Genomic DNA, 27,448 nt, shown 5'->3' on the forward strand with positions numbered 1-27,448 from the left:
CATCGCTCGATCGTTTGTTCAGAATTTTTTATCGTTGCCAACCGCTAACAATTCGAATATTGCAGAATTACGCAAGGTAATTGACTCGGCCGACGAATGCATTCGAGGCTTACATGCGCTGAACTGTGACAGCCGCGATGTATGGCTCATTCATATTTTGCTGTCAAAGTTAGGTTCAGAAATTAAACAAGCTTGGGCCAACTGCAGTTTATCGGCCACTGAAGACGTCACCATAGAGGAGCTGTTCGCCTTTCTTTTCGCTCATTGTGATACTTTGGAGTCTTGTCAGGATTTACCCGCAATGCAACCCTCAAGACCAGCCCAGAGTAGACGCCGCCAAGCCGCTTTTCATGCCAGTGGATCAACTCAGTCGTCTCGCGAATGTATATATTGCCAAGGACAGCATTCTATATATTCATGCAATGAATTCAAGGCACTGGATGTAGTCAGCCGCCGCACCTTCGCCAAGGATACAAAATTATGCTTCAACTGCTTGAGTCGATCGCATCAAGTCAGGGATTGTAATTCATCGAACACTTGCCGTCAGTGCAACGCTAAGCATCACACGTTAGTACACCCGATTGAAGCAAGATCGGTTCCTGTGGCACCTGCGCACTCGACTGCCGCTGATACGAATACTGCCGCTGTTAGCCATCATATTTTGGAGAGGGCCAACAATCCAGCCCTACTGCCAACTGTTGTCGCCAATGTTATTGACACATGGGGAAACGAGACCTCGTGTAGGTTATTGCTCGATACTGGATCAACAATAACCATGGTATCTGAGTCGTTTATCCAAAGGATCGGAATTCCTCGCACGCATGCCCGCATTTCGGTAGTTGGTTTAGGTGTTAACCCGGCTGGTGTTAGCCGAGGTCGCGCTAGCTTCACCTTACTCTCAAGAACCACGACTGCATCATTGGAAGTCTCTTGTCTAATTATGAGTTCTCTAACTTCTACGATTCCAGCTCAGCAGGTCAAATCAAATGCAACTATTTGGACCAAGATTCGCAGCCTACCGCTAGCTGACCCGACGTTTGGATCTCCGGGCAAAATCGACGTTATCTTAGGCGCTGATCAGCTGTGGAACTTATATACTGGACATCGCCGAGAGTTTGGTATCGAATACCCCATCGCACTGCATACTAATTTTGGTTGGGTTATTACAGGCAGCTACACTGATGGTAACAAAGCATCTACGCACGCACAAGTTCATCACGCTTATGAAGATTTGGATTCCTTAGTTCGCTCATTTATGGACATGGAACAAGTGCATCCGAGTAAAACAACGATAGACGCCAGTGATCCCGCCGAACAACATTTTCTGAAAACACATGCTCGTAGAGAAGATGGTGTTTATATTGTTCAATACCCATTCAAGGAGCCCCGCACGCCAATTGGCTCCACTTTGCCACAGGCTTTAAACCGCTTCGCCGCTTTGGAAAGGAAATTTAGAAGATTCCCCGCACTCAAACAACAATATGTGGATTTCATGGATGATTATTTAAATCGAGGACATATGGAATTGATTCCGGCTGCTGCAGGCGGTGAGGATCCCGCACTTTACAACTATTTGGCACACCATGCAGTTTTTAAGCCAGATAGTACTACCACACGTTGCCGAGTGGTATTTGACGGCTCTGGAAAGGATTCCACGGGTCATTCTCTTAATTCGCGACTGCATATAGGACCGCCTATTCAACGGGACTTAATTGGAGTATGCCTTCCATTTCGTCAGCATCGGTATGTATTTTGTGCAGACATCGAGAAGATGTTTAGAGGCATTTTGGTGTCGGACGAACATACACAGTACCAACGCATAGTTTGGAGGAAGGATGAAAACGCTACGATGGATCATTATCGACTGTTGACAGTAACATATGGATTAGCTTCATCGCCGTTTATTGCAGTTCGAGTTCTTAAACAGCTCTCGAATGACTATGCCGAATTGTATCCCACCGCTGCTGTCGTGCTCAACAGAGACGCGTACGTTGATGATATTCCTACTGGATGCGACAACATCAAGGATCTCATTGCACTCAAAGATGAATTGATTCTGCTTCTTAGCGAAGCTCAATTCAAATTGCGAAAGTGGAGCTCAAACTGTTACGCCCTTTTAAAGTCGTTGCCAAAGGAGATTTGTGAGTATCCACCAGAGGATTTAGAGGAAGACCGCTCAATTCGATTTGTTAAAGTCCTGGGATTGTGTTGGGAACCAAAACCGGACTATATTTTCTTCAAATTAGAAACCCCCGCATTTACGACTGCTCTTACTAAACGCATATTGCTTTCAGAACTAGCCAAGATCTACGACCCGCTGGGTTTGCTTTCGCCAACTGTTGTTTTTCTGAAGATCCTATTTCAAGACAGTTGGCTAAGTTCTGTCGATTGGAATGAAGTACTACCGCAGCAAATATGCACACGATGGCAACAGTTTGCATCGGAAATGCATTTATTGGAAACTTGTCGAGTTCCTCGCTACATATCTGCACCACATCAAGAAATGGAACTGCACGGATTTGCTGATGCATCATCTCAAGCGTATGCTGCCGTCATCTATAGCCGCGTCGAAGTCAACAATGGATATGCTGTTAAACTGATTATGGCTAAAACTCGCGTAGCCCCTATTAAGCCTATCTCCATTCCGCGACTAGAGTTAAACGCAGCTCATTTACTCTCTAAACTGATTTATCTGGTCAAGCAATCATTAACTGTTCCTATTTCCAGAATTAATTGTTGGTCAGACTCTGAAATAGTCCTGCATTGGCTATCTTCTCCGCCTAGGACTTGGAACACCTATGTTTGCAACCGCACTGCTGAAATTCTAGAGGTTTGCCCACGCAGCTGCTGGCAACATATTCGAAGTGGTGATAATCCCGCAGACTGCGCATCGCGAGGAGTACTGCCAAAGGACCTCGTGGATCATCAAATATGGTGGAATGGACCACCTTGGCTATCTCAGTCACGTTCAGCTTGGCCACCTGTTAAAGCTAAGTTTGTTCTGTCGACAGAAGGAGAGGCCTGCCTAGAGATGAAGGCTGAAACGAAAGTTAATCTACACATTTCCGACGACGGAAATTCGCTATCTTGTATGATCAACAAATCCTCCTCATGGTCCCGTTTATTAAGGATAGTCAGCTACTGCCTTCGCTTCGTTCATCGTCTTCGTGAGAGGAATCGACTTTCACCATTCCTATCGGCGTGGGAGCTACAATATGCACGAGCTAAGATCTTTACGCACGCTCAAAAGGAGTTCTTCAACGTGGAGTACCAGCAGTTAACTACCGGACAGCCATTGTCGAAGAAATCGAAGTTGATCCGCTACACACCCTTTTTAGACGAGCAGAGAGTAATGCGTGTTGGTGGTCGCATCGATAATTCTATAGCTACTTATGACGCAAAGCATCCCATTCTCCTTCCTAAGGAATCTCTAATAGCTGGTCTGCTAGTTCGCTATCAACATGCTGCATTGTTACACGCTGGAGTCGAATACACGTTTCATAGTCTACGCCAAAGGTATTGGATTCTAGGAGCTCGGAACCTCGTCCGCAAAACTGTATTCAATTGCAGAACTTGCTTTCTGCAGCGAAGACACACGAGTTCTCAGCTTATGGCTGATTTACCGGAGTTTCGAGTTCAACCCGCCCGTTGTTTTCTGCACACTGGATTGGATTATGCTGGACCTGTGTCAATCAAAACATCGACAGGCCGGACACCAAGATTTGGCAAAGCTTGGTTTGCGATCTTTGTCTGCCTATCTACAAAAGCGATTCACATAGAATTGGTCAGCGATTTGACGACATCCGCCTTTATAGCCGCTTTCAAACGCTTTTGGTCTCGACGTGGACCTATATCAGATTTATACTCGGACAATGGAACGACTTTCCATGGAGCCAAAAGAGATTTAGCTGAAATGCAACGAATGGCAATAGCTCAAAGTCAAGATGAAGAAATTTCAAGCTTCATGGCCAGCCACGAGATTAATTGGCATTTCATTCCGCCATCTGCTCCCCATTTCGGAGGCATTTGGGAGACTGGTGTGAGATCCATAAAGCTGCACTTAAAACGAGTCATTGGCAGCAGTGCCTTGACATTCGAGGAGTATTCGACCCTGTTAATTCAGATTGAAGGGCTTCTGAACTCTCGCCCTTTATGCGCACCTAGCGATCACAGTCTTAACCCGCTAATTCCTTCTCATTTTCTAACAGGTCAGCCTCTCACTTCGGTACCAGAACCATCTTTCCTGGATGTAAATATCAACAGACTGCAGCGCTGGAGACAACTACAGGCCAAGGTTCAAGGTTTCTGGAAACGTTGGAATCTCGAGTATCTCAGCACGCTTCAACCTCGCACGAAATGGCATCAAGATGCTCCAAATGTTGCCGTGGACACACTGGTTGTGCTGAAGGAGCCCAATCAACCGCCAAGCAAGTGGATGCTAGGACGAGTCACCGAAGTTCATCCTGGCCAGGATCAGAGGGTTCGGGTGGTCACCGTTAAAACCGCCAAGGGAATCTACAAGCGCCCTATTACGAAAATTGCTGTGCTTCCTTTGAACTGAACCGTCGTTCAGGGGGGCCGGTATGTTGGGAAATAGTTCGTCTTTATGTTGAATTTAAATAGTATTACATTTGCTTCTTTACTTTTGCCTATTTACCTATAACCTATTTTTACCTATTACCTATAGTACCTATTTTTGCGCACATCATTGTATTGTAACCATTTGGGAGCTTTAAGCTCACACGCATAGCCGAAATTGCAGTGCAATGCGTTAGTATTAGAACATCACGCGATTGTTTTTCTGTTCTTTTTCTGCACGTTTTGCAAGCCGGCTGCATTCGCTTGTTGATATTAACCGCAACCGCTCGCTGATAGCAACCCCGCTTAAAGTATTGTAAACCCGCTATATAGTGAAAATAAATGCATAAAACTATAATAAAAACCATAATACAGTCCACTATTCATAAACATAACAAATTTGTTATGTTTATGAATAGTGGACTGTATTATGGTTTTTCTAATTTTTCCCATGCGTCTTGGTAATTATCATTACAGACGGAAATATGTTTAATTAGGGACAGTGCTTCTCCCTCCAGATATGATTTGAGATAATGAAACTTTTGGCACTTGGAGAGCTTTTCGTTACTATTTACTGAGCTTAAGAACAGATCACTAAACTGGCTCCAATCCTCATATTTACCAGAAAATGTGGGAATCCGAATTTTCTCAAACCTTAAATCAGCAGTTCCCGATGAAGTATGAATTTTCTCCAAAAGGTTGTTTTGTCCCTCAAATAGGCGTTCCACTGTACTTGAAAGTAGAATGTTCGACTGGTCCTGTCCATGATCCTGACCTCCCATGTCCTTGATGGCGTTACTAAAAATAGCATGCGCGGCGTAGAACTTGTCTTCGTATTCGGGTATGTCCAATCCAGGGTCTTCATATCCCTCCTCCAAGTGAAATTCCACTAACTCATCTGAGAGCTCCATAAAGTGGTTGAAAGTGGCAACCAAACGCTCCAGCTTGAATTGCAATGTTTCCACATTCTCACATCTTTGTGAAAACTCCACAGCACTGTTGAGGGTGCGCGTTATTTGCCCCTTGCAGGCACCACGTTGTTGAATCGTTCTATGCATTATCGCGTTCATGACGAAAAAACGGTAAATTTGTCTCTAATGTTCACAAAATTAAATGCACAAATAAACGCGGGTATCCGGCTCCAAAAGGACCAAAATTTCGGCATTATATAGTACACACATGTCATAGTTTCAGGTGAACAGACGGCGCAGAGTTCTCTTTTATAATTAATAAAACCGACACATAAATCTGCATTCTCATTTGGCTCACTTTGCAATGCTGCCTTTGTCAGCGGTTTTTGTCGCTCAAAATTTGCGCTAAAAAGTATGCTACAGAATTTATGGCGCACTCGCTGTCAATTTTACAAGCGAACATGCGAATTTATGGCGCATTAAATTATTCGCTTCGTAAAAATTTCAGCGCCGGCCCGAGGACTCACTTGATACTTCCACATGGTGCATGCAATTAGCATGTCCAGACGCAGGCGAGCAAAAAACATGTTGCCATATTGTTGACAGCCCCATAAATTGTTGCATGCACGTCGAAATGGCAGCGGGCCAAACACAAAATCCGGAAAAGCGGCGGGAAGCGGGGAAAGTTCGGGCAAAATAACCCCAGCTAACAGCCATCGCATATACGCGCATTTAGATGCATCGCAGCCGTTCGAGGACAATCTAAGGTCTTAATTGTTGCATTTTTGCACAAAATTCCCGGCGACATTGTCGCCCAGTGTCTCCCATTTATTGTGTGCAAAATCCGTCGCCGCGCTGCGGAAATGCCCCCGTGCTCGGATTGTGGATGCCATAACCCAATTACGGCGTATGCCGCAAGTTGCCGGGCGGAGCAAAATGTTATTCCATGTTCAACGCGGTGCATTGGCCATCCGCACCCTGCGTCGCCCCTCCGGAAACAAAATTACCCAGCGCCAAAGTTGGGGGGAATAATATCACTCGGGGTCAATTAAGCCAAAACTCAGATACTGCCGTCCCTGAAAGGGCAGTATTTAATTTAGCCCCAATCCCTTTGTGTTGGCTTTTCGCTTTTAAATTAATTAAATATTCGAAAATACACCCGGCAGACCATCAAGCTTTTCCCCACAAATACGTCACATTTGCAAACTCTCACTAGACGGATGAAAGTCAATGTTTACCAAAACTACTTTTATTTCCATCAAATATTTAATATATGATCTGTTTTTTTAAGATTTAACGTATGTGTAGTATACAAATGAGAAATATGACTATTTTAATAGACTTTTGATAGTAATTGTACCCTCTTTAATTGTAAGGGGTTCAAATGGGAAAAAAATGCGAATAGTCTGTCAATGATACTGTTTTTCTTATTTTCCACGAATGTATGAAAATGTGGTAGTAAATAAAGGTAATGTATTAGCAATTTTTGTCAGTTTTTCACGAAATAAAACATTCGTTTTCACAGAAAATGCTGAGTTTAGTAGGACAACTAACTTATTAGATAAAATGTTTAAATTTGTTTTAAAGATTTAATTCTTGTTTTTTATATAGTATAATAATTTTTATAATATTTTTTCCTTCACAAAAATGATTAACTTGCCCGACTTTTAAATGCTGTTCAGTGGCAGGAAGAGCTACTTAGTGCCCCATTTCTAGTCAAATTGCTGCCCCAGCTGAGCTTACCATTCTTACACCCTCCTTAAACTAGAATCCCCATTTGGTTTGCCTGAACGGGAAATGCAACTAGCATATTACATTAGCTCTTATAAATGGGCAAAATTCAGGGGAACGTTTTTGTCCAGCGCCAAAGATCGTGGCCCAGCTGCTGTCAGCGAACGAGAGCGACAACAATGTAATTATCATAATTAAAAGGCAGCCCCAGTACCCCAAAAGCCGAGGAAGCGAAAAAAGCTACGGGAACGGCGACCGGCGGCCATGAATTTCCTATTAACAGCCGTTCCCAGTGACAAAAACTACGACCAAGATTCACGGCGGAGGTTTTCCAGGGGCGGGGAAATTAGGGGACTGGGGCTAATGGGGCGACGGGGTGGCAGCTGCATAATGGGGCCACGTCGCTAATTGTAAAACGGGGCGCATTAATTGCGTCTGCAGCGTTGCGCATTTTGCGGTTCCCCCGCCTTTCACCTTTCCTCGGGGCGAAACGCTTATGCAATTGCCCCCCATTTGTGAAAGATGCGGTACGTGTTGCTTTCCGCGGCGGTCAGCTGCATCCGCAGTGCATTCTTATCAGTCCGTCTTATCAGCGGCCTTGCGGAACCAACTCACCACGCTGGAAAGCCGGACATTCGAACAGCTGAGTCGGGCGACCTTCCCGCTGCGCATGCCCAGGGTGAGGAGAGAAAACATCGCCATGTGGTGGGCTCCAAACCCAATCAAACTCTAGTTTTTGATAAGATTTTTGAAAGCTGATTAAGATTGAAGGTTGATAGTAAATCTGTGACCCCGTAAGATTGGCTTGAGCTTAAGATACATTTAATTTGTATCTAAATATTATAATTAAGGTGTTTGGCTCCTTACAACAGTACTCTTTACGAGTAGTCTTTATAATAGTGCTTGATTTAATAACTGACAAGTAGTCAAGAGTTTAAAACTATAATAACTATAACTATATATCAGTTTACGTTAATACTAACTGAAGTTAGATATAATACCCTTGGTTAGGTGTAAAAAGTAAATCTCTACTTCATGAAAAAGTATTAAATATGCAGAGTTATCTAACTGGGAAGTATATTTGTAATACAATTACAATTGAGATTTATTTATCATAAATGACCAGTTACAGAAAACATTGACTTACCACCCAACTAAATTAAGCTTAACTGCATTCTATAGTTTTCAAACTTTATAATTTTGATTTTTATAAAAATTGTAATTAATTAAAAACTATAGTTATACTACCTATCCAATAATTTCTAGAAAGTAAGCATTCTTATGTTATAGCAAAATGTATGCCATAGAAAAGTGAGTTTTCAATGTACTATAATGATTTTTCTTTGAATTCTTATTTTTAAAGAAGTACACCTACTCTTAATTAAAAAAAATACATATATTATAACATCTTTATCATAGTCATTTTCTACGGACTTCAAAAAGTCTGCCGAAGTTGCATGCAACAGTTTTCTTCTACTGCCGAAGTTTTCCTTATCAGCAGCGCTTCCAGTCTAATCAGAAACATCGCTGGAAGGAGAGAGCGCGAAGAGAGCGGCAAGCGGGCCCTAACCTGCCTCAATAGCGGCCAGTGTGGCGGCTTTCACTTTCTCTTCGCGGCTCAGCTGCTGGTCCACAGACCCACAGTGGATGCTTCGGCTCGCGTCGTACCGCTCGGCTCCTGGGCTCGGCTCGGGGCGTGGTGAGTTTCCGAGCGGACGAAGCCGACCTTAAGGCCGGAGTTCCGATGCCGAGCAGCGGTTCACAGTTCGTTCTGAAGCGCGTCGCGGCGTGGTTGTGTGTCCATCGAGATATCCCGGAAAGCACTCTAAGAACCTTCCGACTTTATCGAGCCTAAGATCGCGTGTTTGTGAGGTGACAAAAAAGATTATTGATGGCTTACGACAAGTCTGTGTATAAGGCAGCAACTTTTTTTAAAGATCCTTAAAGCTGAGAGAGTTGAAAAAAAGTGGAACAAAAGCTTAAACAAATTAGATTTGGAGTTAACTTAATTAGGTACGTTCACACAACACTAAACAAAGGAAATCATATAATTCATAGTCATCAAAAGTCATACAGAATTCGTAATTCCTTTTCTGGCAAGCTGTATAAACTATCATCAGCTGAACCCATAAAACATTTATATACCTGGACTTAAATCAACATAAACAAAACCAATTGGTACTTTTTACTCCGAGTTGATCCTGTGCCTGCCAGTGGGGCGTATGCGTAATGCCATTGTCCAAACGACAGCTTACGCAAATCGCATGCAGCTCGACTCAATTGTGCGCCTCCATCTGTGTGCATTGAAGAACTTAAATACCTGGACATGTGTTGTGGCAGCTGCTGCCAAAAAAAATATGAAAACAAATTAATAAATCCGCAAAAAAGAGCCTGGCTTATTCAAGAGAGGATGGAAATGCTGTGACCAAGTGAAGGCAAAATATGAATTTCATTATTTTCCATTGGCGGGCTATATTTGCACTGCAAACAGATTAGATTGGGTGAAGGGCCCACACCTAGAGACCTGCAGGTCAACTCATTAGCAATGGGTCTGCAGAACATGAAGTCCATACGGAAAATGAAAGCCAAAATGGAGGCCCCGCGAAATCACTCATACGCCGTGTGTGCGCTGCCAGGCCAAGTGTGAAATTGTATTTCCACACTGACTTTGACTCGGAACCTGGACGAAGGCCTGGCGCCCAGACTTTCTTTCTTTTGCAAATTAATTAAACTCCTTTGTTTGGCTGCCGAAAATTCGGGGGCAGCAATTAACTCGGCGCCATTTGGCCAAATGAAGAAATTATGCTTCTTTGATGTCAGCACATTTCCACTGGCTCTTGTAACCGACTTATTATACGCTTCATCCGCGGTAATTGCCATCCGCCATCAGCACCTCAAATCCCGAGCTTCTGCTCCAGCTCATTGTTTTAATTTGGGGCATTTACCTGCGCGCTCTTAGCCGGTGTTTACTTTCACTTACCCCCCGTCCTCGACCACCATTAATACTTAACTTTGCATACAAATGGGCCAACTGGGCGCTTCTGCTTTATGAATGCAAATTTGCCCAGCCTCCTGCTGATGCCTGCAGTTTGCCATTGACCCATGCTGCGAAAGGATCCGCAGGATGCGGAGGCTGCTGTGGTGTCACTGTCAGCTTCAGTTACTTATTTGCATACAGTGGGAGAAAGTGGGGGAAAGGGTTCTTGAGAATGGCTGTCTGGGGATAATAATGAACGTAAGCTTCTGTCTGTAAATGTAATTTAATTAGGACAACCAACAGATTTCTTTTACTTTTAACTTTATCTAAAGTAAGTTACTAACCTTTTAAGTAGCATCAATACTATTTTTCAACAGCAATACTAGTATAAAATGTACTGATTATCCTACAATATGAATTTACGTTTTTCCAATTAAACTAATTTATTTGCATTTAACATTCTTTGAGTGTATCCTCCGCCAACAATAGCAACAAAATCCATAAAAAGCAGCAAATGTACACAAAATACTGAAAAAACGGCGAATAGTTGCGCCCCACGTAGCCCATTTTCAGCTTTTTTGCCCTCCACTTACTCGGCGTTTACTTTGTGAAGTCCTTTTTTGGGCTGTTCTAAAACTTAACAGATATTCCAGGCGCGGACTTCCCAGCAACGGATTTAATGCAAATAAGAAAACGGCAGCCAAGTAAAGCCGGATAAAAATAAGGCCTGAAACAGCTACACGTGTTTGGTGTCGAGTTTCTATGAGATTCGTTTAAGTAGAGCTTCTTTCCCAAGAATTTCCACGAATCTTGTGGATTACCCCGCCCTATCCACATTAATCAGTCGGTGAATGTGTTTCTTTTATTTACAAGAGAGCTGCTTAACCGTACTTTCACTAATTTAATTTCATCGAAAATAATATTCTATTAGTTGCATTGAAAATAAATGTCTAGATAAATTAAGCGCCAACTAGTTATAATATATATATTTAATTTAACAATTAATTGTATCAGTGTACACCTGTGAGCATTTTATGCGTGTGTTTTACTCAATTATTATTACGACTAAGACCTTAATTCATTACCAGCTACGTAAATGTAATTAAAAACAATATTTGACTATATTCGGGCAGAAAATACATACAAATGGATAAGGCTTTCTGCAAATTTCGTCGCCCTTTGGTTTTAATCCTGTAATTTACAGAACTTCAGGAAGTGAGTATGAGGATGTGTGGGAATCAAGTTTTTGGGTTTTTCAAAGCCCTGCAAATCGGCTTAAACAGTCGTCGTTGCCGGATTCACCGTGGAACATTATTAATTATGCACAGGGAATGTGTACGAGTGTTCCCTAATTCCACTCGAAGGCTAACTCTAACTCAAATGAGAATTTTCGAACCCTCTAGTTCGCCCACATAACCTTCTGATGGTTCTGTGTTTGAGTTGGGCCTTTGGCATGCAAGCAATTAATTAAGGACAACACTGTTCACAGCTCATTTCGGGAAAACCCATGGGCAATCAATCTAATTGACCGGCCGAAAAGCAGACAGACTCAATTAAAAAAAGGCCAGCATAGAGGGAAAGGTTGATCCTTTAGTGGGCCCTAGTTGACACGCCCCGTCGCTTAACTATTTAGTTGTTCTATCAGCCACTTACTGATCCACAATTTCACATTAAATTAGTTATGATTGTGGCGTGTTAAACATTAATTAAGTTCGCCTGATTTGCGGTGCGGCCAAAACGAATCAATTATTTAAGCGATTTTAAATGCACACCCCTGTGCGGCCGAGTGCCTGATTGACGGCCTGACACCCACTCATTAATGGCTATAGATTAGCCGATTTGTCCTGCCTTGGTTTGGGCATCAATTATGGGTCAACAAGGTAAAAGGTTATTTACTCTCCAGCTCTGATTGAGTATGCTTTGGCCAAATGCTTGTTAATAGGTTGCGATTAGGGATGGCAAAGACATATTGATGTACAGGTATCGTAAGATTTTATTCAAATAATGGGTGAAATATGGTGAAACAATTCTTAAATGTTTTTATACCAAATTATATACAAAGCTTTTATATATATAAATAGCTAATTATAAACTTAATCTTTCCTTAATGCTCTCATTTCTCGATTAAGTTTTATGTGTGAACAGTGCCTAATTTAGTTTATAATAATACTATTCAGTAATTACCTATAGCATAGTATTAATTTGACTTTATACTATTTAGTATATACTAAATTAGGCACTGTTCACACATACTTTTACTGTATTAAGTTGCTGTTTATAGAATTTAAATAACATTTTCTAGATTATTATATGTCCATGACATTATTTACTTTTGTTCGATTAAAGCTGTATGTTTTTTGTTTTTAATATGTCGATTTTTTCAAGAAATTATTCGAATACGTTCTTCTGTGTCATCTCTCTTCACCAAGATCTATACACATTAATGTTCTCAATAGCGAGGCCCCTGGAGTGCCGTCCCCTTTGCGGTCAGCGAAAGTAAAAGAAACGAATGACAGAATAATTGCCATCGAATGCCAAAGTTGAGTTACAATCTAGGCGACTGGCTTTTGCTGCCAGTCCATTCTGCGACTTTTCCCTGCAGATGATTTGTGCCTTTCCTTCAGCACTTTTCCTTTCCATGCCATTTTTTTGGTTTTTCTAGCCCGCGGCAGCAGGTGCTTTGAGCCGAGGTTCCTTTTGCCTGTCAGTGATTGAGGCGCTTGCAAATGGCTACAATTGCGGCGGTTCTCTAAATAACAAATGGCCAAAGGCAAGTTTTATGGCCCGCCTCCCCTGGCGCTGCGACTTGCCTGGAACTTGTTTGGCCAAGTGTCGTTTCCAAGTTTTCCCTCTAGTTTTCCTGGTTCTCGTTCTGGCACCAGTTCTGCTCTGTACGCTGGGCGCAAGTAAGGGTTGCCCGGCCGTCCTGTAAAAGTGAATTATGGCGACAGTTGTCAGCGGAACTTTTAAGCTGCCTACCGAGCGACAGAGAGACAAAGGCAGAGGATGCACTCGGTTCGGAGGGGTTTACCAAGTATGAACTTGGTATTGCGAAACTTCCCCTGGCAAGCATATCATTTGTCAACCCTCAAGAGCCGAGAACTTCCCGCTGCCTTCTGCTCCAATTGAAGCCCGAACTTCAGCAACAGTCGAGTGTCAAGGTTGACGGCTGGATGCAGACTTTGGGGCAAGGACACGCTCGCGAAAATTGTCCTCTTAAATTGTCATCTGTGTGTGACCCTACACATGCCCCTCCCTTTCGCGGCTTTCGTCCGCCTGGCCCCCAGCACAATGGAGGTGGGCCAGTGGGTTGGCTGGCAGTGGGGCAGAGACAAGCATTTCACCGTCACTTGACTGACAAGTCGTGCGTGTGGGCGTGGTCGCCGAGAATGCGCCACCGCCCCCATTTCACCCCCGACTTTCACCCGGTTATTTCAGCACACGGCGTTGCCCTCTGCAGACAGTCTGGGTATGCCGGCCTTACGTTCGGAGGTAATCAGCAAAGGCCAGGGGATTCGCTGGGTGCGGCAAATAATCATGGAGCAAGTGGAGGAGAATAAAAACAGACGTACGGATTCGGAAAATAATATTTCGGATAATGAGGGAGAAAGAAATACCACAGGAATAATAATTCAAGGAGAAAGCGTAGGATTGCAGGGGCAAAACTTTGCTTGATTCTAGCAGCATCTGATTGAAGCAGCATCTGCAAATGAAACCTTAGAGAGATGCATCGTAATGATGCAACGCGCCACAAATTTGAAATCTAGAAGAAGCTTCTTTGCCTTTAGACTTTTAACCTTAACTTGTTACAAATTATTTAGGACATAAAGTCTTTAATTCATGAATGGCTCAATTCGTTTAGGTCCTAAGTTAAAATTCGTGAAAAATCCCTTTGAAACTGCCAAAGAGCTTAGTACTTAAATTCCTTTAGACAGGATATCCCCCAGTCGAGTCCTGAAGGAGACTCCTCGAAATACCTCCTTGTCTTACGCGGCCCTATGTGTGTGCTTGTGCTCAAGCACTGCTACACACATCCACACTCGCTCGTACTTCACTGGCATTGTCAGGATACTCGTATCCTTTCGCCGAGCTGGCTGTATTATTTAATGACGCCATTGTCGTCAGCTCGGTTGTCCTGGGCTGGCGAGTTGATGCGTTGATTGCTGGCTCACTTGTTCGCCGCTTTTATTAATTTACGAGCTGCGATAAAGGCGAAGCCGGGTGAAAATGACCCCTGGCCTTGTGGGAGGCGCCCTTGATCGACGGCGGATAGAAGTGCATAAACCGAAAGTTATGTAACAGATGGAGACGAAGATACAAGGGCCCATAAACATGGACAACCAGGAACATGCCCGGGATCCCTGGCACTCAGCACCTGGCACGTGTGCGTCAGTCCGCCTCCGCCCTTCACTCCTTCAGGCAGACAGGATTCAAGGTCCTTGGCAATTGATTGACACGGACAGGAAATTAAAATAGGTTTCGCAGCCAGGGACTCGGCTTTAAGTTTTGGCTTAAGTTATGCCTTATTTTTCGAATTTACCCAATGTATCGGTTAAACAGCAGCCGAAATGCGGGCCATTACCGAAATTGGATTTGATTATTTATACATGAGGGAGCACCGAGCAGCAGATCGGCCACAAAAAAAGAACGATGTCATAAATCACATTACACAGCAACACAAAAGTCCTCGAAAGTCCTTGTAAGAGGAAGTGTTATTGATGAGCGTTTAACATTTGTTATTTCCGCAGCTTTAAACTCTTCGCCGGCCTGGCGTCGGCTGGGCATCTTTACGAGGCGATGGGATACGATGTTCCTTACCCGATAATTCAGCTAATAGTTTTAGTACGATTCAGATTTTGGCCACGCCAGCTTTTTTGCCAAGGGACTTCGGGCTAGGGAGCTGGCCAAATGGGATTTGGGGCATCTCCGCTTGACGAGGCCTGCCGATGATTTGCCTTTCCGACTGGCCTGTTTGGTCAATAAAAGGGCAACGTCATGTTTTATATTGGCTCTCATGTCGGCGAGGCCCATAAATTAGGGCAAATTCCATTTGACTGAGCTTTGTGCTGCGACTTTGACTTTGTGCCTTCCTTCATTTGCTTTTTATTTATTTTGTATTTATATTTTATGCGCTCTTCATTTGGCCAAAGCAGAGTCCTTCGGGCCAATTTATGGCTACACACTTTGTCCATTAGGAAGCGGTTTAAAGGCCAAACTTTCGAGGCACTCCATTAGCAAGGGCAACAGCTTAAAGCCGCCTTCCACAGGGCGTATGCGTAATCTGCCCTATTCTTTGTCCTGCTGGCTAGACAATGTCTGGCCTGCGAATTTATTGTCCGCTGTGGCAAGGTCAGTATGAACTGGCCGCCTAACTTTCGGCATTTATCAACAGATACTGTTTGCTTAGGCCTAGCCAAAATTAACTTTGAATAATTTATTAAATTGATAATGAATATGGGGAATTAAAGGCAGAGTTATGTGCCAAAACTCAATTAATTCGGCTCCCAAGGGCTGGGCTCACATTGGAAATAAACGTTGGCTAAATCAAAGCACATAATTAGCATAATCGCCGTGCAGAGGGATAATATAACCAGCCCAAGCTAATATTTTGGCAATTTAAATGCGCTCTGCACTTTTTGTGCCAAGTTCCGTTTGCTTTGCTTGAGCACATAATTCCGGCTATAAATTTCCCTCGAAATAAACAGTTTCTCCGCCTCGCAGGTGTATTCTCTTCCGCTGTGAGCCGGGATTAGGCGTACAGCTTCATTCTACTGGGGTGCGCTTGTTGGCCGGATTGCCATGCTAGGGATGCCATATCTGCCATGTCCTATATGTGCCGCAGCCCGGGGCAGCTGGCACACGTCTGAGCTACCTGGAAGTGTGTTGCCTTGCAATTTATGCCCTCACGTATAAATAGAATTGATTTTGCCTAAGCACCGCGTATATCTTACCTCTGCCGGTGATTTAATGTCTGGCGACATAATCTGCCATTTGGCACTCGCTTCCCTGGCAGCACGTATCTGCGCTTCCCATCCGTATCGCCGTGTCTTTAAGCTGCGTGCAAATCCGAATCCATTTTCAGGGTTTCTGTATTGTGTGAGTGGGTGGTGGGTGGGTGGCATCCTGGGTAAACAAAGAAAAATACAAACAGTGGTATGCAGTACCCACTCACGAGTACTTGGCAGCAGAAAACAATTATGTCGGAATAACACGGGAATATTGTATTTTCGTTCTTTCAAATTCTGTGCTGCTCTGGCAGCCTGCTGTTGTGTTTCTGTAGCCGAATCTGATTAAAGCGAAATTAATCCCCGGGGGCCTTCAAACTATTGCATTATTTCGCTTCGGAATTTCTGACGTGGGAGCTGAAGGCAGTAGCTATTGTGTGCTCGTCGGGGGCTTTGAAATAACTGATTTTGATTTACTACCAGTAACTATGTACTTGTAGTTCGCCTCATTTAGGAGCTTTAAATTGAAAAATATGCACGATATATATATATTTGTGAGCCAGCTGAAGCAAACCTGAGCTTGTTTTATTGTTATTTTATATTGACAGTTCCCTAAATTCCTTGCTTAAGTTATAACAAAAAGTCATGGCACAATAGAAACTTGTATGAATGTATTGCAACATTTTTAATCTTAGGTATAGAACCCTTTTTTTAATTCTCCTAGCACATCTAGTCGCTTTCATTCAATATTCGCGGCATTAAAAATACACCACTGAGGCAGCCAGACAGACAAGCAAATAAATAAACAAATACTTCCGAACTAAGCCGGGGAGAACCTCCGGCTGTGTCCACAAATGGAAGCTAATGAAGGAAGCATTTTACTGCCCCGAGGAAAACAAGAGTTGCTCTCCCCCTGAAGTGCGACTGCCTTTGCCGACTGCCTCCTGCAATTTTTATTTTCATAAATTCTCAAAGCATGTTTGCCAGCTCATAAAAACGCAGCGCACACGGCACCTCATCCTCGGCGACACCACCCCCGCTTTCCACGCCTTCCACGTTTTTCCACTTCGAGGAAAAGCCGAGAAAGCCAGGCCCAAGTGGCTCATAATCTGAGCAATTTGCTAGCGTTTTATGTGATTTTTGTAGCTAGTATTAGTGGCTGTAAGGAACACACACCCCAGATGGGCTCGGCAGTGGGCGGGCGCCTGTGTGCGGCCCTCAAAGTGAGTTTTCTGCATCATTTGTATGCAAATTGGCAGCATCTTTCCGGGATCTCACATGGGATTCTGCTGGCCCTGCATGTGCAGGCGTTGCTTCGGAGGGGAACTTAAAGTGTATAATCAATCTCCTTTGTCTAGTGTGTATTTATCGGCTTCTGATCAAAATCAATTACACCCCATATTATGTATTTGGAGGCGCTGCCAGCAGACAGACCCTTCCTTGTCGCCCCCGTTGATTGGCAACCAGCCAGCCAGCCAGCCGAGCAGCTAGGCAGCCAGAAAAAATTATCCAATTTAAAAGTCAAATGTCATTTTTTCGTATTTCTTGCACGGAGCTTTTTGTTTGTTGCTGTGCGTTTTTTATTTCATTTTTTCTTACGCCATTGCCGACACATAATGTGAATTACCTAACAAAGGTGGCCCTGCTGATGAGTTGACGACGAGGCCAAAAAAAGCTGAAGGTGACGGCCCGCCATTTCCATTTCAGCATCTTAGAATACCCTTTCCAGGAGGGGTGTTAAAACTTAGGGAGGGGTTCCAAAGAAATTTAAAACATAAAAGGTTTGTGCTTGATTAGAAGAAATAGCTTTAAATACACATACATCATGGAGCATCAACTCGTGAAATCATTTCAAGAGTTTGTTAACGTAAAAATATTTATTTATTTTTAAATCAGCTTTTTGTAAATTTATCTTCAAATTTATTGTTGTCCTTTAAGTTTATAATATAAAAAGTAGCTCTTAGAGTATCATCTCTTCGCCTAGCGCACTCACCTGCCTTACCTGAATCTCCTTTTTGACGGGTTCTGCTTCCGCTTCCGTTTCTTTTGCTATTTTGGCAAAAGACATTTCATTCTTTCTTTGGTAACGACAGAAAAATTACCCGAATTTCATTTAACGCCCCAACTTTGTCACCAGCAGCAACAAGGACACTCATGCAAAGCAAATGCGTTGAGTTTGTTAATGTGTTTGCATAAATTTTCCGGGGAGGAAAGGAGGCAAAAACTGAGACTAGGATATGTTGGGAACCTCAGTGAATGGTTGCGGGAAAGCAGCGCAAAAACAACACACTTTTCAAGGGTTTCGGTTTGGGTGTCCCACACAGAAAGAAAAGGGAAAGTAGTAATAAGGCCCTGGGCAATATCAATTATTGTAACTTTCAAAATATAATAAAATGCGTTAGCTGTTCAGAGAAATAAAAACTTTTATCAGTAGCTTATAGTTTTTATAGATCTTTAAACGTTGGGTTTTATTTAAAGGCCTTATTAAAGGGTGAGATTAGTATGAAAAGTATGATATTCAATATTAAAGTGATTGTGGTTTAAAAAAGTAGAAGATTTTTAAGCAAATTCTTAATAAAACGATTCTAAGGAGCCGTAAAAACATATTATTTTATTAGAGCTAACCCCTTCACCCCACTTACACTTGGGTGGTGTTCGCTCCCTCTGCTGAATGGAAGGCCTTGCCTTCTGAACTGGACAATCCAATTGCTTTAAAGTTGGCTGCGCAAAGGACTGGCCGGGGGCATTAATCAGACTAAGCACACTCTTACTCCCAGTTCAGTCGCAGATGCAATTGCTCTTCGCTGGAAATTGGATTGTTAGTTTTGAAACATTCTAGAGGGGGCTAAAAGGGGCTGGGATCAGGGGTCGGGGGTCGTGGAGTGGGGTTACCTGCCCAGCAGCCACTCACCTGTGATGAAGGGTGGTGGCTCCTGGAAAAAGAGAAAGTTGAGCTGTCAACGGGCTCACATCTGCCCGCATGCTGAGTTGGATGTGGGCGGTCGGGTCGGGTGTCATGGGTTAAGTGCATGAGAGTGTCACAACGTTAACCCCCCGCTGTCCACTCGTTTGTCGCAATGCATTAGCCTGTCCGTGGAATCGGGGACTCACCAAAGCCCGGAACCGGAATCAAACTTTGGCCTTCTCTCCTCCAGAGACACCATTTCCAATTGTCCGACAGCCCAGCCCCTGGCAAAAAGAGCTCGATTTAGTTGTCCTTTTTCTGGTTGGGGACCCTTTTGACTTGCCGTGGCCTTTATGAATAATAGATCCTAGCACCCTCACGCCCCGGGAATGTCAATTGTTTATTTATTGTCCGATTCGATTGGTGCCCACCGCACCCCGACCGCGGGACACTTGCAAATACAAAATTCATTGACTTGGGTATTGCAATTGTGAGCAGCGAAAATAAAATTGGTAAAGTGTGTTTATGCGGGGTAAAGTTGGGAAAATAAATACCTTACTTATGGATGTCGGCTTATATGTGAAATCGTTTTTTTAACATCCGGTTTCAAGTTAGGTATGGTCTTTACTATTTATTTGTATTCCTAATCTTTTTTTAACTTTAGTTTTATACGAATACTTTGTACAGTAAATGGAACTAATGTTAAATAAGTATTAATACATTTACGTCCTTAAAATATTTTCCGAAAAGTGTGAACGGAGCCTCATTTAGTATATGCTAAATGGTCCCAGAATAGTGTGGACACACCTATTTTTGTTTTTTTTTTAGGCTTTATGTCGAGATATTGTATATTTTAAGATAGTCCTATCATTTTTTATAAAAAAAGATAAATAACAATTAAAAGCAAAAGGATTTGGCATTTAAGTTCCGCTCTCTAAAACATTTTAAGCAAAGATTGTACATTGAAATCGCAAGTGCTTCTGCAAATGCCAGGATTTGACCGAATTTCGAGCTAACATTCACCTACGCCAGAGTTTCATAAAACAAGCTCTGAATAAATCCAAGAAAAAGCTTGAAAGTCTGCCATAAAGTGCAACTAAATCCGTTCTAATCGTACATAGTGCCGCATGATCCCGGGCTGAAAAGTGAGAGTCACACCTCCAAGCGGCTGGAGTGTCAATTACTCTGGCTGCCGTAGCCATTATGTCCTTATCCCACCCCGCATCCACCCATATCTCCGCTTTCCTCCTATCCAGCCTCTATAATCCATTGTTGCCCCTGTGTTGCCGTTTGTCTGTTGATGTTTGGTCTCGCCTTGGAGAAATTTTTATGGCTCATAAAATTCGAAATTAGAACTGGTGCTGCCTCCGAGAAATATAGTATACGTGTGCCAATATACTATACTTTTGTGGGTGCCTTTTGAGCGGAGTATAAAATGTTTATGCTCTGCTCATCGCTGAGAAATCTGGTCCAGCCAAGTGGATTTTCTTTTCAGAATTAGTATTACATTTAAATGGCATATAATTTGTTAGCGCCATAATATTTATGCGAGCTGTGGCCGTACGCTTTTATTTATGTTCACTTGGCTGCCTCGCTTCCCGGAATCCTCCACAAAGCTCCTCCAGAATCCCCCAGCTGACAATCAAAGCGCACTTCCCTTGAATCGCGTTTAATTTGCGTGCTCGAGGCACTTGCCTGCCACAATGCAGCGGTGCCACGCGGCGTATGCGCAATTTTCGCCTTCCCCACTCAACGACTCTTGGGAAAACAATTATTTATTTGTGTTGTTTTTCCGCTGCCTAGATGCGGAAATTTTTAATTGCCGACTTAAAGCGAACTTGGGGGTATGGTTCCTTTGCAACTAAGATCCCGGTCCGGCAGCCCGATTACGCCAACTTGCCTTCTCTGAATTCGGCTAAAAATGTAAGCGCGACCTTCACTTTTCAGTTCGAGGGAGAAGTACGTAACACAAAAATGAACATAATTCAAAGAAAACATTTTGCTTACTTTCGGAAAAGCGTACACGCAGCAGAGAGCCTAAGGAAATTGGAATCGTAGGGGGAAAGTAATGAAAAGCCAGGCCAAATAGTGGGAAAAAATCGTATCCCAGGAGAATATCTCAGATTTTTAATAAGGTTTTGCCAAGCGCACACTGACAGAAAAATATAAAAAAAAATTCAACTAGTTAAGAAAAGTAGTATATGAATTTGTTGTAAATACCTTTAAAGATAAAATGCTTTATCCACCCTAAAACTCACACTTAAATGGATTTAAAAAGAAAAATTTAAAACGACAGAATTTCTCTATTGGCAATTTTATTTAGAACTAATGACGGAATGCCAAGTAACGTTTGGAAAATGTATTGAAATACTTCAGGCAGAGTACCTACTTTTTTTCAGGTTTCTGAATTATGAACCGAGTTGATTGTCTTCAGTTTCCCTAATAAGAAACTATTGAAGTGTTCCCAAATTACAATCTGACGATTTTTCTTTGGTCCCATTTGCGAACTCATCTGACCGTGCTCATCATCGCTCATTCGTCATGCTCCGTATTCCTGACTCTCGGGGGCTAATCAGTCGATTTTCTCTTTTCCGTTCCAGCTTTCCGTCGAAAATTAGAGCATAAGGCGAGCGAGTGGGTGGCAGGGGCACAATGGGCGCCCTCCGCATGTCCATCCGCCCGAACCAGCGGCTGCCGTGTGGCACGGTGCGGATGCGTGATGCCTTCGCCCCGGCCTTTGACAACTGAAAATGCCAAAAGGTAGCAAGGTAGCAAGGCAGCAGCAGCAACAGCAGTCCCTGTCCCTGCCAATCGATAACCGCAGCACACAAAGTGCTGATCAGCCAATCAAGGCGAGTAACTAAGCGATATAGGGGTGTAGTCAAAGAGTGCCCCGAAAAAAGAGGACAAAAAACGAAGAGAACCCCGAGCCCCAGGATGCGGATGTGGATGTGGAGGCCGCAGGCTGTGCAGCTGCTGTTTGTGATGGGCTTGTGGGTGATGCAAGGTCAGGCGCAGCTGGAGTCCGGGGGACAGGCAGCCGGAGCAGCGGGATCTGCAACTGGGACTGGATCCCCAGCCGCATACCCATCCTCGTCCCCATTCCAACCCCAATCCCCTCGGAGCCGCATCAAGGCGGAAGCGGATGCCCTGATGACGGGCGACAGCTTCAACATTCGCCACGGGCGCTCTCGTTCGCATTTCCTCCACTCGAACAGCACTGGGTTTGGGAATGGGATTGGGGGAGGCATCCCCACTACCCGGCTGCTCCTGGTCCCGCCCACCCAGCTGCCGGGCGCGGGGGGCACATCCCCGGCTCCCGTCACGCATAAAATCCGCAAATTGCACAAGAAGAAAATCAACGAGAGCATTCGCAAGAGCGTGGACAAGAGTCTGGGCCTCCTCCATCCGCCCAAGAACCATCGCAGCCTGGCCGAGGCCGAGCATCTGCAGGGTCGCCCTGCCACCGAGGACACCGAGGACACGGCTCTCAGCGAGGTCATGCAGCTGGCGGATGAGATTGAGCTGGAGAGTTCATTCGCCACGGCGGCCCCAACAGGTGATCCGGATATCGTTGTCAAGCCGGCGCGCCAATTTGTGCGTGATGAGGCCAATTACCAGAGGGAGCAGGAGCAGGAGAATGTGCCTCTCGGGGAGGAGGACGACGAGGAGGATGAGGAGGATCCCCCTGTATCCACCACCACAAAGCCAAAAATGGCCAGAACCCGCCTGCTGCCAGTGAACGGCACTTGGGAGCGCAGTGGCAGGATACCCAGTGATTCCTCCTCGGAATCGGATTACGAAAGTAATGCCCTGGAGGAGGAGCAAGAGGAGGAGCAGGGGGAGGAGGCGGGTGAGCCATTTGGCAAGCCCCAGACCAACGAAAGCCTCGGCACCACCGAGTGGATGGACGAGGGGGTTCAGGCCGGCAGGGAGCCCGAGGCGGAGGCCAGATCCCAGGTAGCCAGCATGGAGGTCAAGCAGATCAGCTTCGACAGCTCCGACTCCGACTCCGAGTCCGGTCTGCTGGACACCTCCGAGGTCACCATGGACGACGGCTACCCGCCGGATGCGCAGATCGACGACAAGACCAAGCAGCTGGTCATCGGCGACGTGGAGGGCGCGGAGGAGGCGGAGGACAACATGGAGTCCAGCCAGATAACCGCCGACGTGATCAACGCCCGGGACAGCAAGATCGACCTGGTGTCCAAGTTCCTGCAGTACATCGAGCAGCAGCACCTGATGGGCTCCAACTGCGTGGCGGGCACTTCCCTGAACCTCGGCGAGGGCGTGGTCGATAGGTATGCCCAGGACAGGTTCCGCGTGGAGGCCGAGGTGGCCGTCAATCGCGCCAACATGCTGACCAGGTGAGTGAACGCCAGGACAAAGTTTTCCGACCTCTGCCCACATCATATTATTCACATGTCAAACTTTTCCAATCGAAAGTTTTCCGGCCAGACGGTCGGCCCAAATGCAGTGGAAATGGAAATGGATTTCGAACTACGTAAATGTGAACAGTTGTGGCCAAGAAAATAGTATTACTCACCTGAAGGTCATTCGTGGGTCAATGAAAAAGTCACCAAAGATGATGAAAGTGATGGTATAATGTGGGAAATGGAGTAGGTTTTTTATTTTTATTTAGCATTCGGAAATAATTGTTATAGAGAACTTTAACACTAATTTTGAAACTTAATTTCATATTAAATAGGGATCATTTAGTTTTTATACTTAAAGGACTTAAAATACCTGGTAGCTTATGATTCTTGAGTAAGGAAAATGACCAGAAAAGAATCTTTTTTTTTGATAATGGCTGAGTTTTTGCAAGTTGTTAATAAATTTAGGTAGTCTTAACAGACTTTAAGATAAGAAAACATCTTCTATATAATAAAGATTATGTACCATTAAATATTTATGCAAATTATTAAGCAGTTTGCGAAAAGTTTATTTAGTCGGGGCCACTCCGAATTTATAAATCGCCGTACTCCGTCGTGGCATCCTCCTCGGGAACCTCGCTCTCCGCGGGCAGTAAGTCCTCCTCCGAGGGCGAGAAGTCGTTGGCAATGTGGAAGGTCTGGCGGATCTCCTCCGCCGTGTGGCCCTTGATCATATTGGCCACCGTCATGCAGGCGGCATTGAGCAGATTCCTGATATCCAAGTAGTTGGCCGCCAGGATGAGCTCGAAGAGAGTGCCCTGGTCCATGGCCAGGAACTCGGCGTCCCAGGCACTGATATCCACCACTGGCCGGGCCGCCTCGCCGTCCACTTCCTCCTCACTGTCGCCCCTGTGGTGCTTGGCCCAAATGAGGACCTTTTTCAGAATCGTCGAGTTCACATTGGGCAGCGGAATAAGTGGGTCGTTCTCCGCCTCCAGTGCGCAATCCTCCAGCAGGGTTTTAATGGTACTCGAACACTTCGCAGTTTCGGCATCGGTGTCGAAAATTTCGCCATCGGAGGACTGCAACTTGATGACCGGCATGCTTTCTCCCCCTCTGGAAGGGCGCCCTTGGCAATTTATATACAACTTTTACACGAAATGGGAAAGTGCCAAAGTGACAGTTGAAAATTTGAATCAAACAGAATTGTGATGGGTGCGGTGAGTGGGAAGGAGAGAAGTTGGGTGGCATGGATGTTCCATCTAGGAACGCATTTGTAAATACTAGATACAAGTAATCATAGGTTGGAAATAATGTATAGGAACATGGGACTTATTGTTTTAAGAAATAATAACTGAAGTCAACAGATAATTTTTTGCTTTTAAATGTGGTTTAGTTTTCGTGTTCAAAATATACAATTTTAGACAGTTTATAATTCATTCATTGTATCTAAAAATATAATATTCCCACAAATAATTCATAGACACTGAAACTGTAACACCTTCCGCAGATATTTTAATTGGCAAATATCCAATGCTAGAAACAACACATAGATATTTAAGGTTTTTTTTACTCATTTCGAACTAGCTGAATTTTCCCATCTGCCAATTTTCCAGCCACCATCGCTCATCGTTCGGCGTTCACGTTTCAGTAGTTATTCGCCAATTTCTGCTCATCCAGATTGCCAAGTGGCCTTTGTCAACAACAAGCATAATGTGCTTTTCTTGTTGCGGTTGCTCTCGCCGCTTGTTGGGCCATAGTTGGCAGAACCACCTCCGGTTGCCACAGATTTTCCCCGATTTTCCCCGATTTTCCCTACATTTCACTTCGATTTCCCCGCTCCCTGCATCTGCTTGGCTGCGTGCAATTTTTTGATAAAAGTTCAATTACTTAGCGGAGCAGGCGTGCCGGCAAAAAGTTTGCGGCATTCCTGTGGCCAAAAGGACATTGATTTACCTGAGCGACCAAAACGATGGCAATTCATTTGGCTTTCTTTTTCTTCGAACTTCCAGCTGTCCCAAGCTGCGAGCAGGCTGATATGTGCTTTGTTTTCTCGTGTCCATTCCGCTTCCATCATCGATTTGGCAGTATATCGTGTATCTGTATCTGGATAACCGCCCAAGTGACAATCCTAGGACAAGGACATCAGGCAGCCCGGCTCCTGCTCACAAGTTTGGCCAACGTTTTTTGAGCTCTGCTTTTCTTTGGCTCCCCAGCAGCCAGGCACAATAAACACAAAGTTTCATCAGATTTCGCATATGTGGGTCTAAGGACCCGAGACCAAAGTCCCAAGTCCTGCTTTCCAGTGTCCAAATGTCCTTGCCTGCATGCACGCATCCTATGTGTCAATGCCGATGGGGATGTCGGACATTAGACCTGGAATTTATGTCCTTCTGTTTTTCCTCACTGCCTTTGGCATGTCTTGGGTTTTGTGGCAAATGGCAATAGAGAAATCAAGGAAAACTGAACTTTTTTGTGGAAAAAACAACTAGCTAGAAAAACTTGGGTGCGGTTGGCTCCGTGCAACAGGCCATGGATATTGTCCGAAGAATGTGTATTTCTTATTTTTCGACGAATTCCATGACATAATTTTCCACCAAAAGATAACAACTTTCTGAACACAGGAAATCAAAGCCATTTGTTCACCGAAAAACTCATTTGTTAAAGGCCACAGAAAAGCAACGGCATACACTCAAAAAGAATAATAAAAATGTAAAAATAGTGATAAAATTAAAATGAAATGATTTTTTTTACTTAAATTTTTAATTTTAGTGATTATAAAATCTTAAAATTAAATATTTAGTTGTTGATTTGTTTAGTTGTTGATTTGTTGTTGATTTAAGATAATTTCTTTTAAATAGATAATGGAATTTTAATCTTTAAGTAAATGTTTCACTTCAGATTATTTCATTTAGAAGTATGTAATTTTGGTTATTAAAAGAAATAAATACTAGTGATTAATGCAATAAAATGTATTGAAAATTTCGTGAAGAAAGTATTTTTCTTGAATTCAAAACAATTTTTTAATTTTAATATACTTCAAGACTTTAAGGAAATGTTTCGCTTTTAGGACAATTCTTTAAGGAATAGATAATTTTGCTTCTTAAAAGAAAAAATGTCAAGTGACTCCAAATGTCCTCAATTCGGGGTGATTAATATTTTAAGTATACTAACAAATCCCAAGCACAAATGCCGCCTGTCAATAAAAGGCACAAATAAACAATTAACCCAGGCGACGAGCAGCTTGACAAATTAAGTGACAGAGGGCCAGAAGACGGGGAAACCCGGCTGGGAAAATGGGGACTGAGGAAAATGGGAAAGGCGGACAATGGCTGTAACTTGGCCTGGGGAGCAATAAAATGTCAAAGCGTCGAATGTCAATAAATTAAATTGCGCCACCAAGGATCTGGCTCGGGATCAACATTATTGCATTTAGTGTCATATGCCAGGCATTTGTTTTCATTATTGGTTCAGTGGCAAGTGCTCCCGCTGGGACTCCCATGATTTATCCAGTTCGACTTGCTCCATAAATTTGATGGCAGATACTGGCCGAATCCCTGGTTCACAGTTTCCAGAACGGCGGCGGCTAATCAGTGGCTGTTTTAATCAGTTTTGCTTGTGTTAACATAATCAAGGCTGGCCGGAAACTTTTCCTTGGGCGGGAAAGGAAATTACAGGGGGAGGGTGGTGTTGAACCCGAGTTTCCCTTAACACAGATAGATACTAATTGAAGTTATTGTTTTGTGATACATTGTTATCGCCCTGCCAGCGAGGCATCCTTCCTGTTTTCCACTTTTTGTGTGCTGTGTGTTTGGGCATTTCCCGTTTACTTTCTTTCGCAAACAAAAACAAGTACAACATTTAAGGAAAAGCGGAGGGGGCGGCGTGTGAAGGTGAGTGCTGGGGGGAAGGCTAAATGGCAGTCAGGAAAAACAATATCAATTCAAGTTGAAATTACGAGCTTCAATTGTTTTCTTGCCTTGGCCACTTTTCGTTAGTTTCCGTTCACGCCGCCGAGTGAAGACGGC

At 43.9% G+C, this 27,448-nt stretch overlaps 2 protein-coding genes and 1 long non-coding RNA gene across 3 annotated transcripts in view; 1 reads left to right on the top strand and 2 right to left on the bottom strand.

Moving 5' to 3' along the window:
• Positions 1-9,008: 9,008 nt before the first annotated feature.
• The window catches only part of LOC108022954 (uncharacterized), a 55,467-nt gene continuing 37,027 nt past the window's right edge, over positions 9,009-27,448 (top strand). Inside the window, exons 1-2 of the mRNA XM_017092169.3 lie at positions 9,009-9,233; positions 21,648-23,414. Coding sequence (XP_016947658.1) covers positions 21,985-23,414 — 1,430 coding nt within the window. The 5' untranslated portion in view covers positions 9,009-9,233; positions 21,648-21,984. The remainder of the gene's footprint in view (positions 9,234-21,647; positions 23,415-27,448) is intronic.
• LOC127010957 (uncharacterized) lies at positions 15,761-16,705 on the bottom strand. Its single transcript, XR_007763928.1, has 2 exons — positions 16,149-16,705; positions 15,761-16,069 (listed from the first exon to the last, which is right to left on the bottom strand). It is a non-coding gene; the product is annotated as an uncharacterized LOC127010957 (long non-coding RNA).
• LOC108022956 (S-phase kinase-associated protein 1) lies at positions 23,966-24,623 on the bottom strand. The gene has a single exon (XM_017092173.3). It carries the CDS (start codon positions 24,521-24,523, stop codon positions 24,014-24,016), a length of 510 nt encoding a protein of 169 aa, XP_016947662.1. The 5' UTR covers positions 24,524-24,623; the 3' UTR covers positions 23,966-24,013.

The sequence above is a fragment of the Drosophila biarmipes genome, chromosome 2R (genome assembly GCF_025231255.1).
Source record: "Drosophila biarmipes strain raj3 chromosome 2R, RU_DBia_V1.1, whole genome shotgun sequence".
Classification (NCBI taxonomy): Eukaryota; Metazoa; Arthropoda; class Insecta; order Diptera; family Drosophilidae; genus Drosophila; species Drosophila biarmipes.

What these genes read in the sequence shown, in the direction of transcription:
- LOC108022956 (XM_017092173.3), bottom strand. Translation starts at nt 24,523, where the DNA reads ATGCCGGTCATCAAGTTGCAGTCCTCCGATGGCGAAATTTTCGACACC.